The sequence below is a fragment of the Glycine soja genome, chromosome 1, assembly GCF_004193775.1.
Source record: "Glycine soja cultivar W05 chromosome 1, ASM419377v2, whole genome shotgun sequence".
Taxonomy (NCBI): Eukaryota; Viridiplantae; Streptophyta; class Magnoliopsida; order Fabales; family Fabaceae; genus Glycine; species Glycine soja.
In genome coordinates, this window is record NC_041002.1 from 53,030,223 (window position 1) to 53,057,601 (window position 27,379).

At 33.4% G+C, this 27,379-nt stretch overlaps 3 protein-coding genes across 4 annotated transcripts; all 3 read left to right on the forward strand.

Annotated features, from left to right (window-relative positions):
* Positions 1–3,094: 3,094 nt before the first annotated feature.
* LOC114422087 lies at positions 3,095–4,031 on the forward strand. Of its 2 annotated transcripts, none has more exons than XM_028388286.1 (3): positions 3,095–3,309; positions 3,406–3,524; positions 3,627–4,031. In XM_028388286.1, exons 1-3 carry the CDS (start codon positions 3,167–3,169, stop codon positions 3,635–3,637), a joined length of 273 nt encoding a protein of 90 aa, XP_028244087.1. In that variant the 5' UTR covers positions 3,095–3,166; the 3' UTR covers positions 3,638–4,031. The 2 variants fall into 2 exon arrangements, with proteins under 2 accessions (XP_028244087.1, XP_028244095.1); XM_028388294.1 differs by having other exon boundaries at positions 3,097–3,309; positions 3,630–4,031.
* An 11,215-nt stretch (positions 4,032–15,246) lies between these two features.
* Positions 15,247–17,442, forward strand: LOC114422100 (probable indole-3-acetic acid-amido synthetase GH3.1). The gene is made up of 3 exons (XM_028388305.1): positions 15,247–15,557; positions 15,649–15,750; positions 15,879–17,442. The coding sequence occupies exons 1-3, from the start codon at positions 15,298–15,300 to the stop codon at positions 17,254–17,256; spliced, it is 1,740 nt and encodes a 579-aa protein (XP_028244106.1). The 5' UTR covers positions 15,247–15,297; the 3' UTR covers positions 17,257–17,442.
* A 5,576-nt stretch (positions 17,443–23,018) lies between these two features.
* Positions 23,019–26,591, forward strand: LOC114422107 (metal transporter Nramp3-like). Its single transcript, XM_028388313.1, has 4 exons — positions 23,019–23,771; positions 23,864–24,000; positions 24,308–24,960; positions 26,080–26,591. Exons 1-4 carry the CDS (start codon positions 23,260–23,262, stop codon positions 26,299–26,301), a joined length of 1,524 nt encoding a protein of 507 aa, XP_028244114.1. The 5' UTR covers positions 23,019–23,259; the 3' UTR covers positions 26,302–26,591.
* Positions 26,592–27,379: the final 788 nt, after the last annotated feature.

Sequence of the window (27,379 nt, forward strand, 5' to 3'; positions counted from 1 at the left end):
ATATTCTAGGGTACAGAATCTAGCTATGGACCACTCTTTCAGAGCAATTGAAGCCCATTCCTCTTGGATTCCCTAAAAAAACATAATATTGATTAATTATATTGAGACAAACCATTTGTTCATATAACTATGCAACTGACACACAAGAAAAACAAAAACTGCACAATTTTAGCATCTTGGTTAAAAATCTCAGTCGTTACCAAAAGGAAACTAAGTTCAGTATATATGCAGAGAGAACATAAGGAAGGAGAATCAGATTTGGTTATACACAGTAATGCACGTGTAGAGTACCAGACAATGAGGGCAAGATAATGGAGAAAAATAATAGCTGCTGAAGCGTGCACGGAAGATGGGAGGAGAAAATAGTTTGCCTTTTGTCCGTGGTTGAAGTGGACTTGATTCACATGGTGCAAAGTGTCGCATGGGGTACAGCAAAGCAAATGCACAGCTGGAGGGAGCATATAGCTTAACACATTTCCTTCCGTGCGTAGTTTCTTTTCCTCTAGCAAGCGACTTCTTTCTTCTTTTGATATTTCTCACTGCCTTATTAGTGGTGTTATTTGCAAAACAAAATTGAATATGTTTCGGGTTCTCCTGTTCCATGTTTATATTTTCCTAATTATTGTCATACAACTCATAAATTAGCATGATATTCCCTCATAAGCATGGAGCAGATGTTCATAAATATTTGTTTTATAATTTAAAATTTATAAAAATATATTACTCATTAATTTTGTTTTTATAAAATAAATTATTTGTTTTAGAATGATATGTAAAGTTAGATTTTTTATTTTTTCTTGAGATTTTGCTTTTAGTTGATTTTGTTGTTGAATAAAGGAGTTTATATATATATATATATATATATCTTTTTTTTTTCTTTTTCTCTAGAAGAAAAAGACACACGTAAAATAAATAATTTATTTTCTTTCTCTTTAAATTTTGTCTTTTTCTTTCTTATAAAAAAATTATTTTTTAAAAGCAAGAACATTGTTCCGTTGTTGAAAGAGGAGCGCAATCGAATTTTTTGAGGTCAGTTGGAATAAGGAGGGTGATAAGATCGCTGCCTGTTTAGCCAATAATACAGTTTGTGTTTTGGATTTCTGAATGTAAGATCCTGAGAAGCACCACTTTTGATAAGATCGGTGGAAGTGTATTTCCCCTATTTTGGTTGGATAGGTTTCCCATGGTTCTTGGATCCTGCTGTGATTTCTTGCTATGAATCATTAGTAAGAGGTAACTTGCAGGAGTATATTCTTGATTAAAACAATGTATAGATTTAGTTGTACTACATCGTTAAAAACCATACTACCGGCAACATCCTCTGCCAGCTGCTTGGTTGTACCTGGGTATTCTCTCTATTATTGACTACGAAGGTGTCCAAATAACTTTTTACATGGTTTATTTGAGTTTATCTTGTTACATAATTATTTAAATTAACATTTTGAAGTGTTTAGTTAAACATTAGAAAGGAGCTTATGACTTTCGTATTATCTCTTTTGTTAATAAATTTCATGGTGAAATTTATCTAAAAAAGTTTATAAAGTTAAGTTTTTATGACAAGTTATTATATGATAAAATATTATTGATTAAATGTTAAGTTGTTTAATTATGTACTCCCTATCTTATTTTGTAATGCAGTCAATGCTATTCAGCCTTTGGCGAAAAGCATTGAGTGTAACACTTAACACATCTTTCATATTAGCTGAAATTAATTTGGAAATGAGACTTAGCAAACGGCCGGAGGATGAGATTCACATAATTCATAGAATTTAGACGAATTTTATCTAATAAAAAATGATGTGAGTCGTGAGTGTCAAAATTTCATATAATATAAGATGTAAATTGTGATGTAAAATATAAGTAAATAACTACTATTACATTACGTAGTTTTGAAAGTTAAAATTGTGAAATGGTTTATTTACATCATTGAGATAATAATAATGTCTGAAGTATTTAATATTTACCCCTATTGTGTTATATATTAAAAAATAATGAAAACATTTTAGTGCGTTTCATTAGGAGACAAATCAAAGACGTTTATTTCTCAGTAAGAGTGTCTAGATTTTTTACTAGTCATGTTTGAGTGCATCTTATTATTGATCTTATTTTAGGTAAAATGATATGAGATTATTTTCTCTAAAAAAATAATGAAAACGTTCAACATAAAACTGGATTAATTACCACAAATCTTGTAATTTAATCGATGATTGTTTCACAGAAATCTTCCATAACTTTCGAAACTTAACTCTACCATTGCTAATATCGTTTCATATCATTGAGCAAAATCCATAGCAAGCAAGAAAAAAGTGAGCAAGACTAGGTTCAAACAAATTGTCTCCCACATTCTTTTGGGCATGGCTGCTGCAATGAAGAAATACCACTTTGTTATACTCTTAAAGGATGGGGAATATCTTCAAACTACACAAAAAACTTGAAATGTGACTCACTATTGATCCAGGAATTCCTCCCACAGCAGATTCTTGGGTAAATGCATTGGGCTTCAATTTTTCCAGGGAAAGATTTGCATACAAGACCAGGGGTTAATTTTGGAAATGGATTGTTTACGATTTGATTAAACATGATTTGCATGATCAGCGAATAGATAGATTAACTTATTTTTAAATTTCTGATTTCTGTTTACTCTCAAATCAGCAGTTATTACAATTTGGTTATGCACGATCTACGAATAAATAGATCAATTTGATTTTTAAACTTGATATTTCTCTTAACCCAAAAGTTGTTAAGCCTTGCTGCTAATAGAGCATATATGCTTGTCAACATGTCAAGCTATCGCTGGCCGGGACTTCAGCCGACCTGGTAGACCCGGACCAGGTAATAATTTCTCAAATAGAAGGGTGTGAAGAAGGGGAGTCTCGGAGTGAATAAAATAAAATAAAAATCTGAGGGGTACTTTAGGAATTTAGCTTTATTATAAATTTAAAGGAGTGGTAAGCTGAGATATGTGGGTTGCATAAAGAAAGGCCCTCTACTTAAACACATGGTGTCCAAAAGGGCCTTTGCACAATCTCTGGGCCAGAGTCCAATCCAATGTGGGCTGGGTGCTCTGACAAGTGACAACAACCATACTAGGTTTAGCTTCTTCGTCACACGCTGCCTAAACCCCTAATTGGTGGGTTCCATCTGTGCGCAGAGCAAAACCAAAAACATGGCGTGGCGCTGCGGATCTCTCTCTCGGTCGGTGCTCTCGGCCGCGAGAACCATTCCAACTCGTTCCTCCATTTCTCCACTCTCGCCTTCCCTTCGCTCTCATCTTCTCCACTCTCGCCGCCCCCTCAATACACTCCCTAGGTAAGGTAACTTGTGTTTATTTATTCCCTTTCTTACCTATTTTTCATAATCATTCATTTTTTTATTATCTAAATCTATTTTTTTTTCTCTCACAAGGACTGTGGGAATTCTCGTGTGCACGCATTCGCTGATGCCTCTGCACAGCGCTGACGCCTCCGCTCGTCTCACTTCTCACATTTCCGTCGAATCGCGCGCTTGCTGCGAATTGTCTCAGGGTACTCAAATTCCTATTTCTTACACTTAATGTGGCATTCTTTCTGTCATTATTATGATGTGTTTTCATTGTTATATTTATTTAAATGTTTTTGTGTGTTCAGCAGGTACTTGAATAGACTTTACAATCAGCATCAGTTGTGATTACGTTTGGCATGATGTGAAAATGGTGGCTAATGCTTTGTAGCAGGAGGCTTGTGGAGGTTTGGTAGTGCATTTGAGAAAGATAAATATTATAAGCAGTTGTGATTATAAGTGTTTTTATCTTTTTTATAAAAGATAAACAAGTATATCTATTCTTCTTCTGTTAGAATCTTTTCAGGCTAATTGAACGTCATCAACATTGTTTTTCTTTGTATCAGATAATAATAGCAGTGTTCAAGACTTAAAGTTATGTTGAAATTAAGTGTTGTATAGGTGTTAGCTGGTAGCATGGATGCTCTTTTGTTCAAGTAGTTTAATTGCACTGGTTTTGTTTTGTTCTTGCATAAAATTAGACTGTTTTATAATGCTAGTTGAATCAGTGTTTCTGCTTAATATTATGAGGTTGTCTCCTACTTAAAAATCCATTCTACGTTAATAGTATAATAGTGTTATACCCAACCATATATCTTGGGACCCTATGCAGCATGGTTAGTGGAGGTTGCATCTGTACTGTAACCTCTTGGTTTATCCAAGCAGGAGTTAATTCAATGCATTTTTAACTACTACAGTTTTGCTTCCTTTTCTGCAATACCCAGTTCCAATTATGATATTGAGTTGATGATAGGACTAATCTCAATTTCTCAATTTGTGCATTGAGCGATTACGTAGTTACTAGTTAAAGACATATTTGGGTTGGGTTTCTCTAAATGATTACAATTAGAGACAATTTCTGAACACCTAGTTTTCGGTAATTTCGTTGCTTTCTATAAATGACTGCATTGTTATTAGTTAGAGGCATTTTTGGTTTAGGTAGCGGTGCTCCCTCAACTTATTGGTGACACTGTCAATTTAGTCTTATCTTTTATTAAAGTTGATTGGTGTCATGAGTGACATTAATTGAATACTAGCGATATGGATAAGGCATAGGTCACGAGAGAATAAAAACTCGTGTTATTTAACTGCAGTCTCTAACAGGTACAACAAAATTTGATGTAGCTTCACTTAAGCTTGCCATATATCTTTGAGCACGAGTGTTAGGACCAACCATGTTTTTGTACTGCTACCTTAGAGAACAGTGCACTAGCATGTAGCTAGAGCTGTTGAAAAAATTATGAATTGAACCACACTGTAAACTGTACCACAGTTGGAGCCCAAAATGCCAAACCTAAACAAAGAGCCTTTTTCAGTGCATCTCCTATAAAACAGTTCACCAACCTGAACCAGTTCTTTATAATTTGGTGCACGTATTCTACCTGAACCTTTTAATGCAAACAGAAAACACTGCAGTTCACAAATTAAAACTCAAAAAACACTGCAGCTCACAAATTAAAACTCAAAATCCATTTCTATTTGGTGTGTCATTGCGGTTTGCCGGAGCAGCAGTTGTGTAAAGAATTGGAATACAGAAGCCAACCATTACTCATTAGGGGAGATCAGAGAGTATAGTCAGGGATTCCATGGATAAGTAAATTGCCACAACAAATGTCATTGTCGACTGTCAGAGTAATTGAGGTGGTGGATGAGGTCTTGGTGGTGTTGGCAGAGTGGTTGCCTACCCATTAGGTGGTTGGAGTTATGATTGCACAAGAACAATTGAGAACCTTGAGATAGATGTGCCTCATCCTTACTGCCTTGAGCACATCCTCAAAGAAATCTGTCACCTGCTATTGTAGTTTGTTGCTATTCAAATAGTAGGGTTGGGTTCAAACTCAAATTCAATGGTAGTTCACAATTCAATATAGGTTTGTAAAATTTAGTGCGCCGAAACAAATAATCAGTTTTGTTTGGTTTTGCCAAAGTAAAGAGGTTGAATCGTATTTTCGGTTCAATTTAGTATGGCGCAGACGGCGTGCAGTTTCCAGTGGAGTTAAATGTATGAGTAAAATTTTTGAGGGGCCCATTCTTTATTAACATCTTATTAACATAACCAGTCCTATGTTAGTAATAAATATTGAATAAAAAGTAGGATTCACAAAATTGTTTTTTTTTTATAAATTTTTGTCAGTACTGTATATTAAAAAGTCTTTAAAAGTATGTATTGACATTTTTCAATTTTTAAAGGGAGAGCCACACAAATAAAAATCAAAGCCAGTTTTAACTTGAAAATCAGTGAACTGTGAAGGTGTTTGGTCCATTTAGCTCCGAAAAATTGGCTAATCACAAAATTGGTGGATAACCTATCGAAAACCAGTATGAACAGTTATTTTGTTCAATCATGTAGGAATACTAGTTTTTGTAATGTGGTTTTTCGGTTTTTCCCCCTCAAATCTTTTGAAAACTAGTTTTGGTATTGTAAAAATGCGGGTGTAAATTTTTACAATATGGAAACTAGTCCCTGTAAATTCCTACATTTTTTTTCTCATTCTTTTCTCACCTCTTTTTTCCCCTTTTCTTCGCCTTACCCCACCACCCACTGCTTTCCTCATTTTGTTTTTCTCTTTCTCCCTCTTCACCATATTTCCAATTCTCTTGCTCGCTCTTCCTCCATCACTGGAGTGTCCACATATGGCCTTGTGCAGCTGTTGTGCTGCCCCCATTCACTTTAATTTTTTTCATTTATGTGCGACATAACAAGGTTCGCGGGGATGGTGAATCTTCAGATGATGGATGGTACGATGGTGGAGAGAAGGGTATTTTAGGTATTTAAAAATGTCTAGAAAATTGGGGGATGTCAGGGGTAAAAAAAAGGAGGTGTAAATAGCAATCCCTTTAACTCGTCATCGTTGCTTGCACATGTAGGCTTACAGTTAGTCCTGATAACTTGTTAGGTTGGCCGACAGGTTTGAATCTTTGAAGTTGGAAGTTTGAACAAATTATGGAATAGGATGTCATTTTTGTTCTTTTGGAATCTTTTAAAAATGTGATTCGGACAAAAGTTTCTAACAATAAACTTTTCCCCAAACTGTGAACTTTTCAAAATGGAAATCAATGCCTTGTAAAAAATAGTTATTTAAATTCTTTGTCGTGTTTTTAATTAAGGATTTAGATTTTACTTGACCAATTCACTATTTTTTATGAAATCATCTGAACCATACAATACAAGGGAAAAAAATGCAAGTTAAATGCACTAGCATTAGTATACAGTCCAATTTTTCCAAGAGGGATTTTACGAGGCTCTGAAATCTCAAGCAATGTAATATAAAATACGTTTAATTCATAAAATATCGACAGCAAAAGTTAGAATTTAGTTACTACTTTGATGCACAAGTGATTCCTTGGCAATGTCTTTGCACTATAATGTAAGGATGTAATTAATTAAGTTGATAAAAAATAGAAATATAAAAAATTGAAAAAAAAACTATTTTTATTCGGCCTCCATTGGATTCCAGATTCCTTATGCCTTTTTCACATAATACAATCCTGCCTGTTGGACCCGTAGACGGAATTGTTTTCCTCTCTCTATCTCTGCTACAGTATTTTTTTATGGACCAATACACTTTTCTCTTTAACTATTTTAATTTTATTACCATTTACAAAAAATCTAGTTTCAGTTGATTAAGTAAAATATATAAATTATTATAAATTCATTCTACATGTCTTTGAATTTAGGGACAAATAAAAATTTATTTTCCTACTGTCTAAACACATCGTGAGTTATACGAAAATGTTTTTGTATTAGATAACAATGATGTTTTGTTTTATTATACAAGCCCACAATACTTGGATTGGCATATGCTGTAAAGATTTTTAATTTTTAATGGCGTCTAATCATTGATTTTTTTTTATAATTATTTTTTAAAATTGTGATTCCGGATAAGCTCGTGTCCAATTCACCTAAGATTTCGAAAGCGTCCCCTTTAATTGCATTGCATTGTAAAATAAAGTATAAAACTTGTACTTAATTTAAATGAAAGAGACAATCGTATTAATTATATCCCCATATAGGACGTGCTTTCTATATATTCATGGCTTATATTCCTTTCATTGTTTCCGACAAAAATTGACAATTGTTGGAGAGAAAATTAATGTGGACAAATTAAATGCCGCAGTAAATCTTAGGGGCTAACAAGAATATTCATCCCTAACCTATATGTGAATATTGAAATATTACTTGTCTTTGAAAGCCAATAATTTGTGAAGTGATAAAATAGAATAGAGAGATATTTGTTGTTGAAATGTAATAATAAATTTCAGCTCTCTGGCTTTGATCTCTATTTAATTATGAAAAACTAGAATTAATATTCAACTTTTAGAAATCATGACACAAATATTAAGCAATACCTATAGATGAGGCAAGTGAAATCTCACACAGTCACGGGAATAACCAGCCTATAATTCCGGTGTGTGTATTATGCTGCATGTGAAACATTTAAAGATATGATTGTTTGAAAGTTGAGGGGAATTAAATCAATTTCAATTAATTTTAAATTAATAATTAAACGTAATTCAAATGTGAATTTAAATCAATTTTAACGATAAATTTTATGCTAAAAACTATTTATTATAATATATATATATATATATATATATATATATATATATGTAAATTATAGGAGATGATGTCATCTCATAACTTTATATTCATTTTTATAAAAATATTAAATAAAATTATTTTATTTTGATTCAAACAAATATGATTAAAAATTAAATACAATCAATTAACATTAATATACTAGATTTATGCTAATAAATTTATTAATCAATAGATTTATTCTACATGTAACTTCCCTCTCTCTCTCTCTCTTATTTTTTTTAGTTTTATTCACATTTTATAAAAAATTATCCATAAAAAATTTAGTAAAATTATATAATCAATATTTATTGTAATTAAATATGCATCTTAAATGTTAAATTTTCATAACTTTTAAAATTCCTTATTATAATAAATTAAAATCTCAATAGAATAATATCACTATCAATTTAATATATAATATTTTCTAATGTTTTTATTTATGCTCAATCATTTAATTAAAAAATTTAGAAAATATATTTTATCATTTAGTTAAAAATACTATGAATAATAAATATATAGTAAATTGTTTAATATTTAGTTAAAAATAGTATGCACAACTGCGAACAACAAAGAAATTCATATCCACATATATTTGCAGATAAAATTTACAATATATCTTTAGTGGGTACTCCTAAATAATGGGTAAAGTCGTGCATGTATTTTCACTACCTATGGATACGAAGGTGAAAATCACGATACTTGTACCTATGAATACGTACTACCTATTAATATTAAAATATTCTTTTTTTACTAAACTTAAATACGTAAATATTTTTTATAAATATTTTCTTATTTGTACAGTATAATTTTATTTAGACTTATATTTTAGTGTATTTTTACTTGAATTTATATGTTAGTGTAGACCCTATAATATTTGAATAATTTTAGTTGTAACAACTAAAATTATTTTTTGAAGAAAATATTAAAATAGATAAAAAAATTATAATAAAAATGTTTGTTAAAATATTTTTAAATTATTTTTTTTGTATTTTTGCAAAAATATCCATGAATACCTTCGAATATCCCGAATATTAAAAAAAATCCATAACGGGCACCATGCAAGTAACGAGAAAACACATGGTGAATATTTATTTATTGAGGCGGATAAAGGATGACTACTACTTTCGTCTGTCTCACCCATTTTCATCTCTATGCATAATTTCATATGCATTTTTTTTTCAATAAAACACTTACAATTTAAAAGTATTTGAATATATATTAAATTGGTACCTTCCCATAGCTATGTCACACATAATGTATATATACAAGGAAGAATAATTGTTTCTATTTGTACTCAGCTTTTTGTTTAGTTCGGGCACCTCTTGTGCTTTGAACTACATTTCAACTGTCTTTTTTTTAAAAAAGAAGAAGAAGAAGAATCATTGTTTAAAAAACATTTTTTCCTCGTTTATTACATATATTAAAGTTTAACTTAGGCTAGCAGATCGACTCTCCTTTACCACGTCCACGACCCAATACAATGTATATATACTACATTTTGATTCAACACACCAAAGTTGTGAAAAGCCAATTCTTAGTACTAACAGACAAAAATTACTGATGCAATAATTCACTAATTCAAAACCCTAGTCTTTTAACCTAGACGCGAGGTTTCGAAGATTGACAGATTTGGCAAAACATACATTAGTTGTCACGGACATAAAGATGGGTTGTTGGTTCTCACTCTCACTACTTTAACGCCGGACCACCCCCCACTATCATATTTACCATGTACTGTTTTACGCGGAATCCATCAACTTGGCCCATTACATGCCCAAAGGCACAATTTTAGAAGAAAATATATGAATGATATTATATCACATATTTATTTTGCCTTCTCATCATGTAAAAGTCCTTTACTAATGAATGGTTTAAACCTTAAACAACTAGGTCAAATTTTCTATATTGCACATTTAATAGTGATTCATATATTTTTGAACTTATTTACGTTGTTTCTTTGTTTCTAAACTTATTTAATTATACGCTTTCATTTGTTCATCAATCTCAATGCATGTGAGGCTTCTGCTTTTTGGTAATGGCAAGTGCTGACCTTCCACGCACTTGCTTTGCTATATACGCTAAAGCCATTATGCAGCAAGAGCTAAATATTGTGCCATTTTTATTAATTGCATATTTGCATGAGAAAGTCACATCATTGAATATGTGTGTGTGTGTAGCCACATCAGATTCGCTTCCAAAATTTCAAGACTGAACTAGAAACGTGTCTGGAACAACGGTGAATTAATGTGTGTGAGTGAAGTTTGAATGGTCTAGCGTAACAACTCATCATTTGTCAAAGAGAGACACAATGATGGTTATGGAAATGGTCGTGTGGAAGAACTGGTCCAATTAATATATTTTATGACAGAAGTTTATTCAAACTAGGTTTCTTGACGGCACCACACTCTGTACTCTGTAGTACTACGTAATTAATGTTTCACGTAAGAAATCCAGTCAACAATATTCTAGAGCCAGTTGGGTTTGACCATTTTTTTTTATATATTTAAGAAACTGTGTTTCTTTTGTTGCTCAAAGGGAAGTTAAGTCCGGTTAATGTTATGTAATTGTACGACAAGAGGTTTCCCAGGGTGGAAACTTGGTAGGATTAACTAATTAATTATTTATTAATTCTTAGTTGTTTATAGCTGATTTTTTTGAAGCATGGGGTGGTTGCTGCACCTTGCACGGTTGCAACTCAAATTATTTGCTGCCCTCAAAATATCTCCGATTGCGACTGCGGACCATGACATGTGGTTATGCTAATGAGAATGATCACTTTATGTTCAGTGTTATACTAAGAAGAGACTTTCCAAATCAACGTTAATTAGAAATTGCAGCAGAAAAGGGATTCAAAATTGGCGCATGCATGGTATCTTATCCTGCCCATACCTTTCCTCTTTATTTCACTTAGATCGTAATGTTATTGTTATACACTTCGAAATCTTTCCGCGAAGTTTCCCACAGACTAGGTGGAAGTGAGTAAATTATTGGTTCAAAGCTTCTGTCGGTGGCTTACTGAGAGTAATAAGGGGTAGGATAAGATGTTGGTGAAGGAAGAGTAACCGGTATTTCCCATTCTGAGTGCAAGCATTCAAACATGTACGAATTGCAAAGTTGTTGTGCGGTCATGACCAAGAAATTTTCTTTCTATTAATGCCTAATCATTATGACATGCGTGCACTTGGAGATTATTTTGATCAGAAAATGTAGGGCATTGTTCACTCATAAAAACATGAGAAATAAATAATAATGTTTGGAATAAATGTACTGATAATATCCTTAAAAACTTGAACATCATATAGTTTGAAAAGGCCCATGATCTATTCCAAAAAGGCAAATTAAAAAGCCAAAGAAAGGTACAATATTTCATTCTAATTAGCTAGGACAGTACTTTTTTAATTTTAATAAGTGATTCTCTGGTTTGATTTTTTTTTTACAAACATTTTTTTTAAAAAAATTGTTAGTTTTAACTTATGAAAAAGTATTAAAATAGTTTTTTAATTTTTTTAACAAATGTTTTCCTAATTATATTTTAAATATTATTTTTAATTAAAATGTACTTTTCTACAAAAAGAATAACTCAAACAAACGGCTCTTAATCTCCAGGAACTTAGCATAGAATGTTGGTAATCTTGTCATGGTGGCGAGTGGCGACCCTGTTTGTGCAGAGTGCAGAGGCAGCTAGCTTTTAATTAGTTTTAACAATAAAAATGGGATATTGCATTGCTTCGTGTAATGCCGCAGTGCCAGTACGAGAATACACGGCGTAGCTGTCTTCACAGCAGTGTCCACTGTATGTCTTTGGAAGTTTAGCTTGCTAGAAAACCATCTCAGTAAATATAACTAACAAGCATGAGTTTATTATAATACAGTGATAAATAGTTATTATATTATCATGAGCCAGTTTATTACAACTAAAAAAGTGAGTATGGTGTAAAATAATCTAGTTATTATTTTAAAGACTTTTAAAAAAAAAAATAAGCATAAGGTACTTTATGTTTATTTTACAGTCGTTAAAATCACCTTTAGAAAAACAACTGACTTTTTTGAAGAGTTATTCAAAATAACTTTTAATTTTAATCATATTTTAGATTCTTTTAGTTTTAAATTGTTTGAAAAGATTAAAAAAAATCAGAGAAAAGTAAAAAAGAAATTTTGTTTTTAATAAGTGATTATTTTAAAAAAGATTATAACAAACAGTTCATATACATATGTGTGTGTGAAATGATATAATTTTAGTCTTATTTTGGCTCTAAATTCGTGTCTTTGAGCTAACAATATGAATATAGTCATTTGCGAATTTTTGAATCGAATTATATTTGAGCTAAAAAATAAATTCATGTGAAGATCAAGTCAAGTATCAAGCTAGCGGAATCAGTTATTACTATTAAGTTAGGTCGAGCTAAGCTAGGTTAGACTGGGTTCGTTTTCAACTCTAATTACATATGATATAATGACTCCACCCTTAACATAAAAAGTAAGTATTATCATTTCACTTTTGTAAACTCCGATACATTATTGGCTGGTTGTAAAATTTCAAAATAAGATAGCTAGCAATGATTTTTAGTAGAAGTGTAATAGTTCGAATTATTTTTTAAAGCTAACGAAATAAATTAAAATTTAAAAATGTATTTAATTACTCAAATGAGTCAACATCGCATTTTATAGGTTAGAAAATAATAAATTGTGAATATTTTGTATGTGTATTGCCTAAGTATCTATAAGTGTTTGTTTGATTCACTGAATTTAGCATATAATTAGGAATTGAAATTTACAAATATTGCACGCATTTAACAATGATACACTTTAGAAAAAAAAACTACAGTAATTTTTATCATTAAAGATACTTAGGCATTTTTACTTCATTTTCTAACATGAAAGTGCATGCTAAATATTACATTAACAAACAAACTTTTTTTTTTAAATGATAAAAAAAGTAATTATTTATAACTCAATTATGAGATGAGTTATATATTTTATTAAGATAAGTTCAAACAAAATTTTTAAATACAAGTTCAAACAAAGGTTAGGTGAATGGTTTGGATTATTTCCCTTTTCCAATATCATGACTTATGATGACGTTGTTCTCTTCGCCATCTTTGAGGAATCATTAATTAATTATCATAGTATTATATATTATATATTACTTATAAGGTATAATGACGATCGATGGATTATAAAATGAAGGCAATCTAAATATTGTTTACGTCGTTATCGAAAGAATCCTAAGAAACTTTTGTGAAACCATACTAACACCTAGAGTCTAAATAAACCTCAATGGAGTCCAAAACTTTAAGTTTAATTTTAATCTACAAATAAAAAAATTGTTCAAACCTTGTGTATTAACCACATACACCTCTAAAAACAACCATATACACAAAGTCCCTTTGGGGCCACTTGAAACAATAAAAAAAATATTTTAAAAAAATATGAAATTAGGAATGTTTGGTTTATTATTTAAAAATAACATTTTCAAGAAATAATATTTTTTTAAAATGTTTTTATATTTGATTCTTACGGAATGGTTCTCGTGGAGGGCATAAAAATATAATTTTTTCGAGTTAGAAAAAAGGTTTATTACAATAAAAATGTGGTGTTCACTCTTATTAAATTATTTATTATGATAAATTATTAATTTTTTGGGAAATTTCAATTAAATTAAAGGTAAAAATTTTCGATTTAATTTTCAATAATATATAAATATTTTTAAAAACAGTTATGATCAATGAAATTGATTTTAGTAATTAATAAGAATTATATTCATATGATTGATAGTTTTCAAGGACATAAAAAATTTCCATACTACTTAATGGACCCTAAAAGTAAATTAGTAAAATAAAAAATAGCATGAACATGTTTAATTTTTTAAACAAGAATGTAAGTATAAGTAACACAAATCTTTAGAGAAATTAATGTAATTATCCCTTGCCAATAGTTTCCATTATTTTGGATTTTTGGTGTATTTGTGATGATCTCTTCATCTATCATACAGATCATTTGACTTTTTAATAAATATATTTTGATGTCAACTGAATTTTGTTGAAGTGACAATATTTAATCATAGTCAAAGTATGAACCATGCGGTCTTTCATTAGAACTTTATGGTATCATAAATGAAAATATTCCTCCATATCTAGCATATACTTTTCCAGATAAAAAAATTACTTCCCAACTTAATCTTTCAACACAATCCAAATTTGTGTCCTTCATAAAATAAAAAGAAACTTAATCGTTTAATTTTGCTGCATAAATAAAAATAGTATAATTTTATCATAATAATTTAGACACTAATATGATTTTAAGTAAATTGTTTATCCATGTGAATTAAGTGAGAGATTCCCTACTTTCTTTTATATATAGTTTAAAGTTATATATCATGTTGGATAAACTACATCTTTGGTTGCTTCATGCAAACTTCGGGTGATCAAATTAATTATATATATAGTTCATGTATGATAACACAATTATATGATATTTGTTTTCGTGATTTCATAATGATGGATTCCTAACGAGGAGAAAAATTATGTCTGCTTCATGCAAATTTTAGGTGACCAAATTAATTACATAATTCATGTATGATATATAACACAATTGGGTGGTATTTGTCCCCGTGATTGATTGTAATGATGGATTCTTAATGGGAGCAAAAATCATGATTCCTACGTGTAAATTTCAGGTGACCAAATTAATTACACAATTTGATGATATTTACTATTCTTAATGGGGACAAAAATGGTTTATTACTGCTCTTAATTATAAGTTTTGGGTTGTCTCTTACTGAAGCAAATGGGCTACAAGAGGGTTTAAGGCCGGCGGCCCCATCGCTTTCGGAGGCCAACAAACCCTGCAAGGAAATGGCCGCGTGGTTTGGCTGACGCGTAGGCTCGTCCAATTTTATGCTGACGTGGCGATAAATTGGGCCCCAGCTGTCGGCCATGAGGCCCTATCCTTACGTGTTCCCTGGCCCACATGTCCTCCCAGCCAAGTCTACAACAGAAGTTGTTTTAATCTTTTGTCCCCTCAGGGTCCTTCTAAAACAAAACTACTATTTGCTCCTCCTTGTCAACGTGGCTACCCATGACATGCACAAACCCTTTTGCCGCTATAAATAGTACCCAGGGCCCCTCCCTCTCTCATTTCCCTTCATTCTCTCTATCTTAATTCTTCCCTCTCTTATCATGGCTCTTCAGTTCATCGAGCAAGTTACCAAAAACACTGACTCCGTCCAGGAGAGAGTCCTTTCCGAGATTCTCACCCAAAACGCCGAGACAGAATACCTCAAACGCTTCGCTCTCAACGGTGCCACCGACCGTGACACTTTCAAGTCCAAGGTTCCCGTCGTCACTTACGAGGATCTGCAACCTGATATTGAGCGCATTGCAAATGGTGACCGCTCTCCCATCTTGTGCGCTCACCCAATCTCCGAGTTTCTCACCAGGTACGATTAATTAATATTTCAGGCGTATAGTATGAATGAATGTCCTTTGTATTTTACTGATCGTGCTTGAATGAATGAATTCAAATTACAGTTCTGGAACATCTGCTGGCGAGAGAAAGTTGATGCCAACAATTCATGAAGAGATGGACCGTCGTCAGTTACTGTACAGCCTGCTCATGCCTGTGATGAACCAGTATGTTAGCTTCTTCTTCTTTTTTTCTTTCATTAACTGATACTAAGTGGCGTATTAGTTGATGGCAATTATGGTGGTAGTAACTTTGAAGTTATGAATTTTGTTTGTTTCCTCCTCCGATTGCGCAGATACGTGTCCGATTTGGACAAAGGCAAGGCGCTTCACTTCCTGTTCATTAAGGCAGAGGCCAAGACACCCGGCGGGTTAATGGCGCGTCCGGTGCTGACGAGCTACTACAAGAGCGAGCAATTCAGGAAAAGACCATTCGACCCTTACAACGTCCTCACAAGCCCCAACGAAGCCATCCTTTGCCCTGATTCCTTCCAGAGCATGTATACTCAGATGCTCTGTGGCCTCATCATGCGCCACGAGGTTCTCCGCGTCGGAGCCGTTTTCGCCTCTGGCCTTCTCCGAGCCATAAGGTTCCTTCAGCTCAATTGGGAACAACTTTCCCATGATATCCTCACCGGAACCCTAAACCCCAAGATCACTGAACCTTCCATCAAGGAACGCATGTCCAAGATCTTGAAACCTGACCCCGAACTCGCCGCTTTCATTAAAAGCGAATGCTCCGGAGAAAACTGGGAGCGTATAATCGTGAGGATTTGGCCCAACACAAAGTACCTTGACGTTATCGTCACGGGTGCCATGGCTCAATATATTCCCACACTCGATTACTACAGCGGTGGCCTACCTAAGCCTTGTACCATGTACGCTTCTTCTGAGTGTTTTTTCGGCCTCAACCTCAAACCCATGTCCGAACCCTCTGACGTGTCTTACACCATTTTACCCAACATGGGTTACTTCGAGTTTTTACCGCATGATGATTCCTCTCCTATTACTCTCTCCAAGGACTCACCTCCTCGCTTGGTGGAACTCGCTGACGTGGAACTTGGTAAATACTATGAACTCATTATCACCACCTATGCAGGTCTTTGCCGTTACAGGGTCGGTGACATACTCCAAGTAACCGGTTTCCACAACTCAGACCCGCAATTCCGTTTCGTGAGGCGCAAGAACGTTTTGTTGAGCATTGACTCGGACAAAACCGACGAAGCCGAACTGCAAAAGGCCGTTGAGAATGCCTCGGAGTTGCTGAAGGAGTTCAATACCAGCGTGGCGGAGTACACAAGCTTCGCTGACACGAAATCCATTCCTGGGCATTACGTGATTTACTGGGAGCTCATGATGAAGGACTCGTCTCACCCTCCAACGAACCAAGTTCTGAACCAGTGCTGCTTGGTGATGGAAGAGTCGCTGAACTCCGTCTATAGACAAGGGAGAGTTGCCGATAACTCTATTGGGCCGTTGGAGATACGAGTGGTGAAGAATGGAACGTTTGAGGAGTTGATGGACTACGCTATCTCGCGTGGTGCGTCGATAAACCAGTACAAAGTGCCAAGGTGCGTGAGCTTCACGCCCATAATGGAGCTACTTGACTCTAGGGTGCTTTCTTTTCATTTTAGCCCAGCTGCACCGCACTGGACCCCAGAACGACGTCGTTGAAGGAAGGGTAGCAACGTACAGCAACAACATTCAGTAGTCATGCATAAGAATATCTAGTAGTAGTATAATAAAGAGAAAAAAAAAAACGGGTTGTTCATTATTGTTGTTATTATCCCTGCCGAACCCGAAAGTGTCTGTATTTGTTGATTTGATATTTCTAACGTGCTTGTTTTTTCTCTTCTTTCCTTTTATTCTTTATTATGTCTTTTTTTTTTCTCTTCCCTTTTGGCCGTTCTTTTGTTAAACAGTCATGCCCTTTTAACTTTTTTTTGTCTGTGAAATATAAGTTCAATTTCAAATGGGTGCGCTAGATACGTAAGTAATTGTCATGTTTAAATGCTTGTTTAGCCCAAGTATGGAAACCATGTTTACACACCCTGTATTTTGGCGATTTGAAAAGACGTCGAAAGCTCAGATGATGGAAAACGTTCATGTTTAGTGGCTGGATTTGGTATGAATTGAACTTGTGATGTGATCAATTCCAAATTTGAAGTTATCTCTTTCAATAGGCACTATGCGGGTGTACTTTTGTGCACGTGCTACATATTCTGTCTGTTGCACTAGGTTGGTGTTGGTTTATAATTCGCAGGAAAGTGAATTGTGAAAGGTGTCGAGTGCGAACCCGTAGTTTTGGCTTTAAGCTTTTAATAAATAAATTTTTTTGTTTGAGGCATTATGTTCTTGGAAGCATCTCACAAGACCTTTATACCGCACTGATGCGGGCGGTTTAGTGCGTGGCTGCGTGATGGAGCTTATTACTGTCACAATTGACAGCCTTAATTTCGATGAATTTTTAATTACTTTAGATTAAATTTGGTATCCTTTCTAACTAACATCTTTGACTCTCTTTATCCCATCTGATTTAAGGAGAGAAGGAAAGAAGAAAAGGTTCAAACACACTCTTTCTGCGTTTCTACAGAATTTGAAAGTGTGGCCAACTGGAATTGGAATATGCTTTGAAAATGAAAACAAGAATGTCAAATTCCTTATAAAGTGGTTTTTACATTTTAGCTAGTTAGTTAACATATTTGACCGTCTTTAGCATATTTAACTAATTAATAGTAATATGCAACACGAGTTGTATTACTATGCACATTGCTACAAAAGTGGCAGTTATGATTCAATATTGTACTTGAATGCCCTTTAAAGAAACCAAAAGAAAAGGGAACAAAAGAATACTTATATTTAAATATTAAAATCATGAGTGAAGATTAAATTATTTGGAGAGTAACTCTCTTTAACACTATTTTGTTTGATAACTTTACAGAGAGAGATTATTTCCTTAAAAAAGAGAGAGAGACATTATTTTAAAAATAACTTATAACAAGAATTATTCTTAAAAAAGAGGGAGAGACATGTAGCGGTTTGAACACTGGCTGAAGAGAAATAGTACTATATATATTCCAACAAGCTTAATATGACTTCCTTGATGAATTCCGTTAAATCTCTCTTATGGTATGTTTCAGAAAGCAAAATCAATAAATTTGAGTGTATTATTGTCAAATTGGTAAATAAGATTGCCATAACTAGGTGACTTTGAGTTGGGGGAGTACATATATAACATCAGCATTACGCATTGTCATATTTTCATTGTTATACTGGGGCAGGATTTTATCACATTTGTATTTTTTTAATTTACCAATTTGAGATGCTGAGTTGAGTATTAATAAAAATAAATATATAGGCAAACATGAAAAATATATGGTTGCCTCATTATATATGTCAAGTTTAATTTGGATCGGACGAGTTGCCTCATTATTCAATTTTGAAATCTTTTATGTAATTTTTTTCATTAATTATTTCCTTCCAAACATATATATTAGGCTCGAAATCGATAAATATTTGAAGTGATATATGCATGCAGTAAAAATGTTAAAATGTCAGGTTAGTAAAATAAAATTGGAATAAAAAAATAGTGAAAATTAGAATTTAATTTGCATTGTATACTATGGGTTCAGATGCTTCTGTGTATAACCTTTAGCTTTAAACGGGAAGGCTTCACACAAGTCATGTTTAATTGAATAACGGCGAATGAAATACACTGTAGTAAAAACGAGATCATGATGACTACCATGATAATAATAGTAATTTTATTATCCTCGAAACTCTGTCTCTCCCTGTGACTGTAGTTTTATTTTTCTTACAACTTTTTTATAATTAAAAGATACATAAAATTAAAAAGAAAAATTAAAATAAAATAAATGATATGATAAAAAGAAATTAAACAGTAAGTTATAAAATAACAATCTATTAAACATGAATACAAATAATGCAACTCTTTTTAAACTATCTTGTCACACCCTCCCCCCTCCCCCAAATGAGGGGAAAAATAGGTTGTCTGAAAGTGAGGCAAAAACATCTCACAAAATGCTAGCTTTTTTAAGTTAATTGAATAGAACAGCAGGCAACCCTAAATGCAGTTGTTGGTGGTCGGAATAAGGTTTTAAAGTGGTAGGAAGCTGTTAAAGTAAAATCTTTGAATGTCTTCCTGTCTGGTGATGCTCATCAGTAATCTCTGGCCGTTTTCAATCATAGGTTTGAATCTAAAACCAGCAAAGTTCTCACAATAATAAAATAAAAAACATAAAGTAAATAAAAGTATAGCATAAAGTTGATTGAAGTTAATAGTTATGAGAAAGAGTTTAATTTTGATTTATTATAAAGAAGCTACTGATCAATAAATACATTTAGGACATTAGGAAGCTGGAAAATGAAAAATTATGATAGTGAATTGAGTTTCCTGGAGTATATTCTACTCCAATATTGTATGCCAGTGTCCTATCTGATGGATATTAAACAACCATATCAATAAACTTTAGGGATAACATAACATGCATCATAATGGTAGTGAAATTCTTTTTTTTCGGCAGCAGGGTAGTTTGCATGCTTTGGAGTAATTAGGAGCCCAGAAAGCTCGTGCAGGGCTTGAATAATAGAGATGTCAACTGGGTTGGGCTAAAGCAATTAGATTGTTAGATTCATTAAATTTCAGCTCAGGCTTTGTACAAAGACAAAAATGGACCACGTGCATTATTGTCCTTTACTGGAACTTTTATCCACCTCTCTGTGTTCTTTGCTTTGTTTGTCCACTGCTTTGCCTCAGACAGCGTCACCTCTTACCTCTTTTCCTTTAAGGGCTTGTCTCTTCTTTACATTTATGCAAACAGGGCTCTGTATCTCTCTCTCGATCTAGAAGCATAGAAAGAATTATGGAGGGCTTTATTATTCGATTCTGTCACTTTTGTAATGTTGTAATGCCGAAATGGTTGGACCACGTTACACATGATGCAAGTTTCTGGTAACCCTTAATTTTATGCTTGTGCTTTGGACTATTGCAATAGTTCATTCGTTTGTGTATAATGACTTTGGTTAGTGGATATATCATATATATTTTCATTCTTTCCTCCGCCTGATGATATATATTTTTCATTTTTTACGAGGAAATTGCATTTCCTTCTTACAATACTTAAACTACACTCATGCTTTTTCTTATTTGAATATATATACTCCTTTTTGTTTTTTCTAAGGAGATCAATATGGGTTACATGAGTTTAATTTAATGCAAATGAATATTATAGAGACTTTTTCTTGAATACTAATTTTCAGTATGATTAAAAGCTAGTTTTTTAGCATTTATTTTTTATTTTTTTAATCTTGGAATATAAAATAATAAAAGATTTTAGATGAAATTTCAAAGTCAATAATAAAATATTTTAAATTTATTTTGTTTTCTAAAATAGAATAATGGATAATGACATACTCAAAATTAGTTATTGGACTAAGATTATAGGAAAAAAAATGTTAAGAGACATTCACTGTTACTAGTATTACTTACTCAAATTTACACTATTTATATAAAGTCCATCACATTTTTTTTATTAAACTCTCTAATTAAATTGATAACATGTAAATATTTATCTTAAATTTTCATAAAAAATATTATGTGTCTTCATTTGAATGAAAAAAAAAACAAAATTAAAAATACAAGAAATTTATTTAAATTTTGTAAAACAGACATTCAACAGTTTGCAATTTTGCATAATTTGGAATAAGAGGGACGGGAGAAGGTATTAGTTAATAATATCGGCCCGTGTTATACTCTTGTTGGGCCTGACTCATGAAATATTACTTCCGGCACTGTAGTGCAAAAAAGTTGGGTATTAGTATTGGTCCTACTAAAATTATTTCTGGCCCCTACTTAGAGGAGAAAAGTCTATTCTACCCCCATTTCAAATTGTGAACCCCTCCCTCAACCTCTATGTGGCACCCCTCTTCTCCTTTCTCCTTCTTCCTTCTTGAGTTCCTTCTTATCCTTCCCTTCTCCTCACCAACCCCAACGAATCATTCCCTTATGCTTCTGGTAATTTTTTTTGGGTTATGGTTGGCAATAGAATCATAATTTTGTTGATTTTTTTTTGTTTCAAAAAGAAAACAACGAAATCATAATTCCACTATAGATTTTTCTACAACAGAATCACAATTCAAATACTATTTTTTTGGGGGTTTGAAATACACAAAACGGAATCATGATTTTGTTGTTGGTTTTGCTAGTACACACAATGGAATCACGATTCTGTTGTGCGTTTTGTATAACAAAATCTTGATTTTATGGGGAGGGTGTTTTTGGAATAAAAAAAGTCTCAACCCCTTGAGCCCAGAGCAATTATCATGGAGCCAATAGTAACTCCCAATAAGTTACTTACATGCTTCGGGACTTGGATTTGAATACCGCACCTCCAAGATTTTGAAAAATCTCAAATTACTCTTTTCATATTATACCATTTTGGAATAGATATTTTGTAACATTAAAAAATAGTTTCTAAAATAGGTGTTCCATACCAGCAAAAAAATAACTGTCTTTTGAAATATACATTTCATAACAGTAAAAAAATATCTTATGGAATAAGTGTTGCATAAAAGTAAAAAAAAGTTTTACTTTCAAAAAATGATGTTTTATAACAATAAAAAATAATTTTCAGAATAGACGTTTTAAACAAAAATAGAAAATGCAAAATACACATACGGGAGTCGTCCCCGGGACATTGGATAGGTTATGCAAATACGGAATATGCACTGTATGGACTTATATCCGATTCAAACGGCATTTGCAAGGGCCTTACTATTCTCCCATCTCGTTCTGCTCTTCTCAACCCATCATGTGTTTGTGTTTTTTGAATAATTACTACTTGATTTTTTTAGCAATATTTAAGCTGATTATTAGTTTAGAATAAAGAGAGTATTTATAATTATACTTTTTTCTTTGATCATCTCATATGTGAAATAGGTGAGAAAAAGAAAAAGAAATAACAAGTAGACGAATACGACGTTAAAAGAAGGAACTAACTGGAACTCCTACAGTTCAAATTAAACTGCACAAGATGCAGCCTCCATCTAATGGTGATTAATTTTCGAATTTCGAAAGTAGATTTTATGCTTCATTTCAATACAAAATAAAAATATTTCTGATGTATTAAAAACTACAAAATAAAATATTTTGAAGGGATGAGATTTGTGTAGTTAAAAACTTTAATTGTAGGAGAGCAAGACCATAAAACAGTTCATACAATCATGCCAAGAAAAAAAATCATAAAACAGTCGTACGTGGTCAGTGTTCATGCAAGAAAAAAAAGATCATAAAACAAATAGAAAAAAAAGATCATATATATATATATATATATATATATATATATATATATATATATATAAAGAATGAAAAAAATGAAGATATACCTTGATGATTTTGGTGCCAGACATGTCATGTCAGCTCAGACAGTCGTACGTGTTCACGCAAGAAACCTTGTTCTCTTGGAAGAATAACGATAAATAGACATAGCGGGAGACGTAAAAAAAAAACAAAAAAAGCAACTGAATTTCCAATCCTGAGACCGCAAGGAAATATAACTCAAAACCTTATTCTTCAGTGTCGCTTTTACCAAAACGCCAAAATCGCCCTGTAGACTGTACACTGAGACTGGTTTTAAAGCAACGCCACTTGTTCCAGCCATGCCTCCTCAAGAGACCCAACAACCTCTGTTATCGGAGGAGCAAGAAGAGACAGCCTACGATTCCTCGGAGAAGGTTGTGGTGGTCGGAATCGACGAGCACGACGGCGACTTGGAGGCGCCGCCGTTCTCATGGCGGAAGCTGTGGCTCTTCACCGGGCCCGGGTTTCTGATGAGCATCGCTTTTCTGGATCCCGGGAACCTCGAGGGGGATCTTCAGTCCGGTGCCATTGCTGGGTACTCGCTCCTGTGGCTCCTCATGTGGGCCACGGCTATGGGCCTTCTTATCCAGCTTCTATCGGCTCGGCTCGGCGTGGCTACGGGGAGACACTTAGCCGAACTCTGCAGGGAAGAGTATCCCACATGGGCTAGGATTGTTCTGTGGTTGATGACTGAGGTTGCTCTTATTGGCGCTGACATACAAGAGGTTATTGGGAGCGCTATTGCTATCAGGATTCTCAGTAACGGCGTCGTTCCGCTCTGGGCCGGGGTCGTCATTACAGCTTTTGATTGGTGAAATTTTCATTCTTTTTCTTAAACTATGTATGGTAGTATTTCAAATTAAGCAAGTAATTGACTTCTTTCTCTTTGATTGATTTTTTTAGTTTTATTTTTCTCTTTCTTGAGAACTATGGTGTGAGGAAACTGGAAGCGTTTTTCGGTGTTCTTATTGGTGTAATGGCTCTCTCATTTGCTTGGATGTTTGGTGAAGCTAAGCCCAATGGTGTTGATGTTCTTGTTGGTAAGTTTCTTTTCGGTTTAACTGTTCACTTCGACCCTATATACTCGTTCTCGTTTAAAGTTTTAGTCTCTGTATAAGAAGATTGTACGTTTTAGTTTCTACAGTTTTTTTGTAACTGTTTATAACCGTAGAAAGTTTTTGTAGCGGCTTTACACCGCCAGGAATTCTTTTTTTATGCATACTTAGGGACAAAACTTACAATTTCCTCGTATAGGGACTACAACAAAAAATGAAGATAATTACATGGACCAGATGAATAATTTAACGTGCTTCATTTCTGATATATTCTTCAATCTTATCTATGTAGGTATTTTGGTTCCTAAACTTAGCTCCAGAACTATACAACAAGCTGTTGGAGTTGTGGGTTGCGTTATTATGCCTCACAATGTGTACTTGCATTCTGCGCTTGTTCAATCAAGAAGGGTTGACCCCAGCAAGAAAGGCCGTGTTCAGGAAGCTCTTAATTACTACTCCATAGAGTCCACCATCGCCCTTATAGTGTCCTTTGTCATTAATATATTTGTCACAACTGTGTTTGCTAAGGGCTTTTATGGTACTGAAATAGCAAATAGCATTGGTCTTGTAAATGCAGGGCAGTACCTTCAGGAGAAGTATGGGGGTGGACTATTCCCAATCCTGTATATATGGGGTATTGGGTTGTTAGCAGCCGGCCAGAGTAGCACAATTACTGGTACATATGCTGGACAGTTTATCATGGGGGGTTTTCTGAATTTAAGGTTGAAAAAGTGGATGAGGGCATTGATAACACGAAGTTTTGCCATCATCCCAACCATGATAGTTGCTCTTATATTTGATACCTCAGAGGAATCATTAGATGTTCTGAATGAATGGCTTAATGTTCTCCAGTCAGTTCAAATCCCCTTTGCACTTGTTCCCTTGCTTTGCTTGGTGTCCAAAGAACAGATAATGGGCAGTTTCAGAATTGGCCCTGTCCTCAAGGTATATTATCCCCTTATCTGAATTTTGGCCACACTGGCCACTTAACAGTTGCCCGTTATCAGTTTTATTTATTTGATAGAAGACTATGATTCATTGGATATAAAATTGCCATCTCTATCTTCCTTTATGGGCTATCAATTAATAAAACCTAGGGATAGTGGAGAGATAATTCAGAAATGTTCGAATGCAGACCTTTCTTGTCTTGCTATTTAAGCAGGAGATAATTCAGATTTGACCTAAGGTATGCGGTATACCTGATTTCTCTTACAATGCAGAATTAGATTTTAAGATGCCAAATGGGTGGCTTGATTTTACTGTCCTGTCTTGAGAAATAAAAGGTGAGATAGTGGAGTGTCCATGATCTAGTTTAACCAATTTTCCCCCTTATGAAGCTGTTCTTCTAAACAACTTTTCCAAAGTTATTTTTAGTAATTAAATTAAAGCTATAGTTTCTTCTATCCTTTTTGTTGTATATTATTATTCATCGTGAGATTATATTTTCATTGGTTTTTCAATGTGTGACAATGGACCCATGCTAACAAGACAAAAAATAGAAAGTTTTTATAAAACAAGAAAATGTGTACTATATGGAAATACACAAGTAATTTAAATACTGTCTATTTAAAGTTATTAGAAGTATTTAATAGTGTCTATTTAGCGCTTCTTAACATATGCCCGTTGCCTTAAAACTGTATTTTCAATAACCCATAATATGCAGCTTATCTTGCTGCATTTGGAAACTGCATGTGATTCAGCTGTCTTGAAACATCCCAAAAATGACTTATATTTATATATGTGATAAATATCCCAAAAATGACTTATATGCTTTCTGAAGTTGGTAGTTTCAAGAATTCCTTTCTTGTCCCCCCTTCTTGTTTCTTTTCTTTTGCTTTTTATGTTTCTTTGGGTGCATCGGTGCTGCTTGTTGTTTTCTATATTGAAGATGCTAAGACAGTGTTGTTTATTTGATGCTTTGACTTTTTGGTGAGTGTTCTTAAACTGTAGCTTCTGTCGACTTTGGATGTATTTAGACCAACACCCCTTTGCCGAATCTTCTGCTTTATTTGTTTGGATTAATTGTATAATAGTCATGATTCTCTTATGATGATATGGATACAGATTATTTCCTGGCTTGTGGCTGCTCTGGTGATAGTGATAAATGGCTATCTATTGCTGGAATTCTTCTCTTCTGAAGTGAATGGGGCAGTGTTTGCCACTGTAGTGTGTGTATTAACAGCTGCGTATGTTGCATTTGTACTTTACCTTATTTCACGGGCCATTACCTATACACCGTGGCAAAGGTTAACCCGATCAAAGACAGTTGCTACCACAGTGAATTGAGCAGTCAAATTCCAATTCCTTAAAACCATGGAGTAGGAAATGCTTAGCCGCTGAAGGCTTTCACAAGTACATTTCCTCGATTTTTTTAGGTTTACTCATGCTTGTTAATTTGATGCAGAGGGCAGTGGTACCTTCTTGGTTGTCATACTTAAACAAAACGAGTTGATTTATCTGTATTTCTGTCAAAATTCGATGTATAATGCAGCTATTAGCATGCGTTGGATATTGAGATAATGTAGTTGAGATACCTTTTAAAACTATGATGTTACAGATAGTTCCCTTTATTGTTCTCTCTGGCCCCCCCTATCCACTCTATTTGGGATTTCTTTTAAGTTGTGGGTGGAATATATGCTACTTTGCGTCCAAACCAAATTTTGGCATAGAAGATTGTGGAAGTGTAGTGGGAATGTGACGATGCATCTACCCCCAATATGATGCCATTTCCACCCTTCATTCCATGTCAATTACAGCAATAACATTTCTTTCAAAATATAGGCAAGAAAAAAGACATCCAAAGGAAGCTTCCTTATGATTTATATGGCCTCAACGTACTTGAACCGATATATAACAAACTCATATTTTTCACCTTGACATGCATTCTCATTCACAGAGTAGTATTGACAATATAAGTAAGTATCAAAATTAAAGTTTTAAAAAAATCCATAATTACAGTACCAAAAAAGCCTACATCTCAGAAAAAATAATTGAAGTGTTTAATCCATTAATGATTTCCATCTCTCAATCCATTGAAAATGGAGAAATCAAGTCATTCATCCCTCAAATAAGCTTTCTAGCCCCTTCTTCCTCAAACCAATCTGCACATATAAATGAGACTCTTCCGGATATTACAATGATTTTTATCTCCTGGCAGTAAAAAAAAATCTCCTTGAAAGTAAAGTTTAAATTTAGCCTCGTTGATATGTATATAAAAAAAACAAATTCAACCCCATTGATATACGAAGCTTCCATAGTAATCCTATAAAATGTTTTATGTAGTTAATTACAAAAATAATTTTAAAGTATTTTAAGCAGAATAAAAAATAACAGAAAATATTATATTTAAAATATAATAAATATT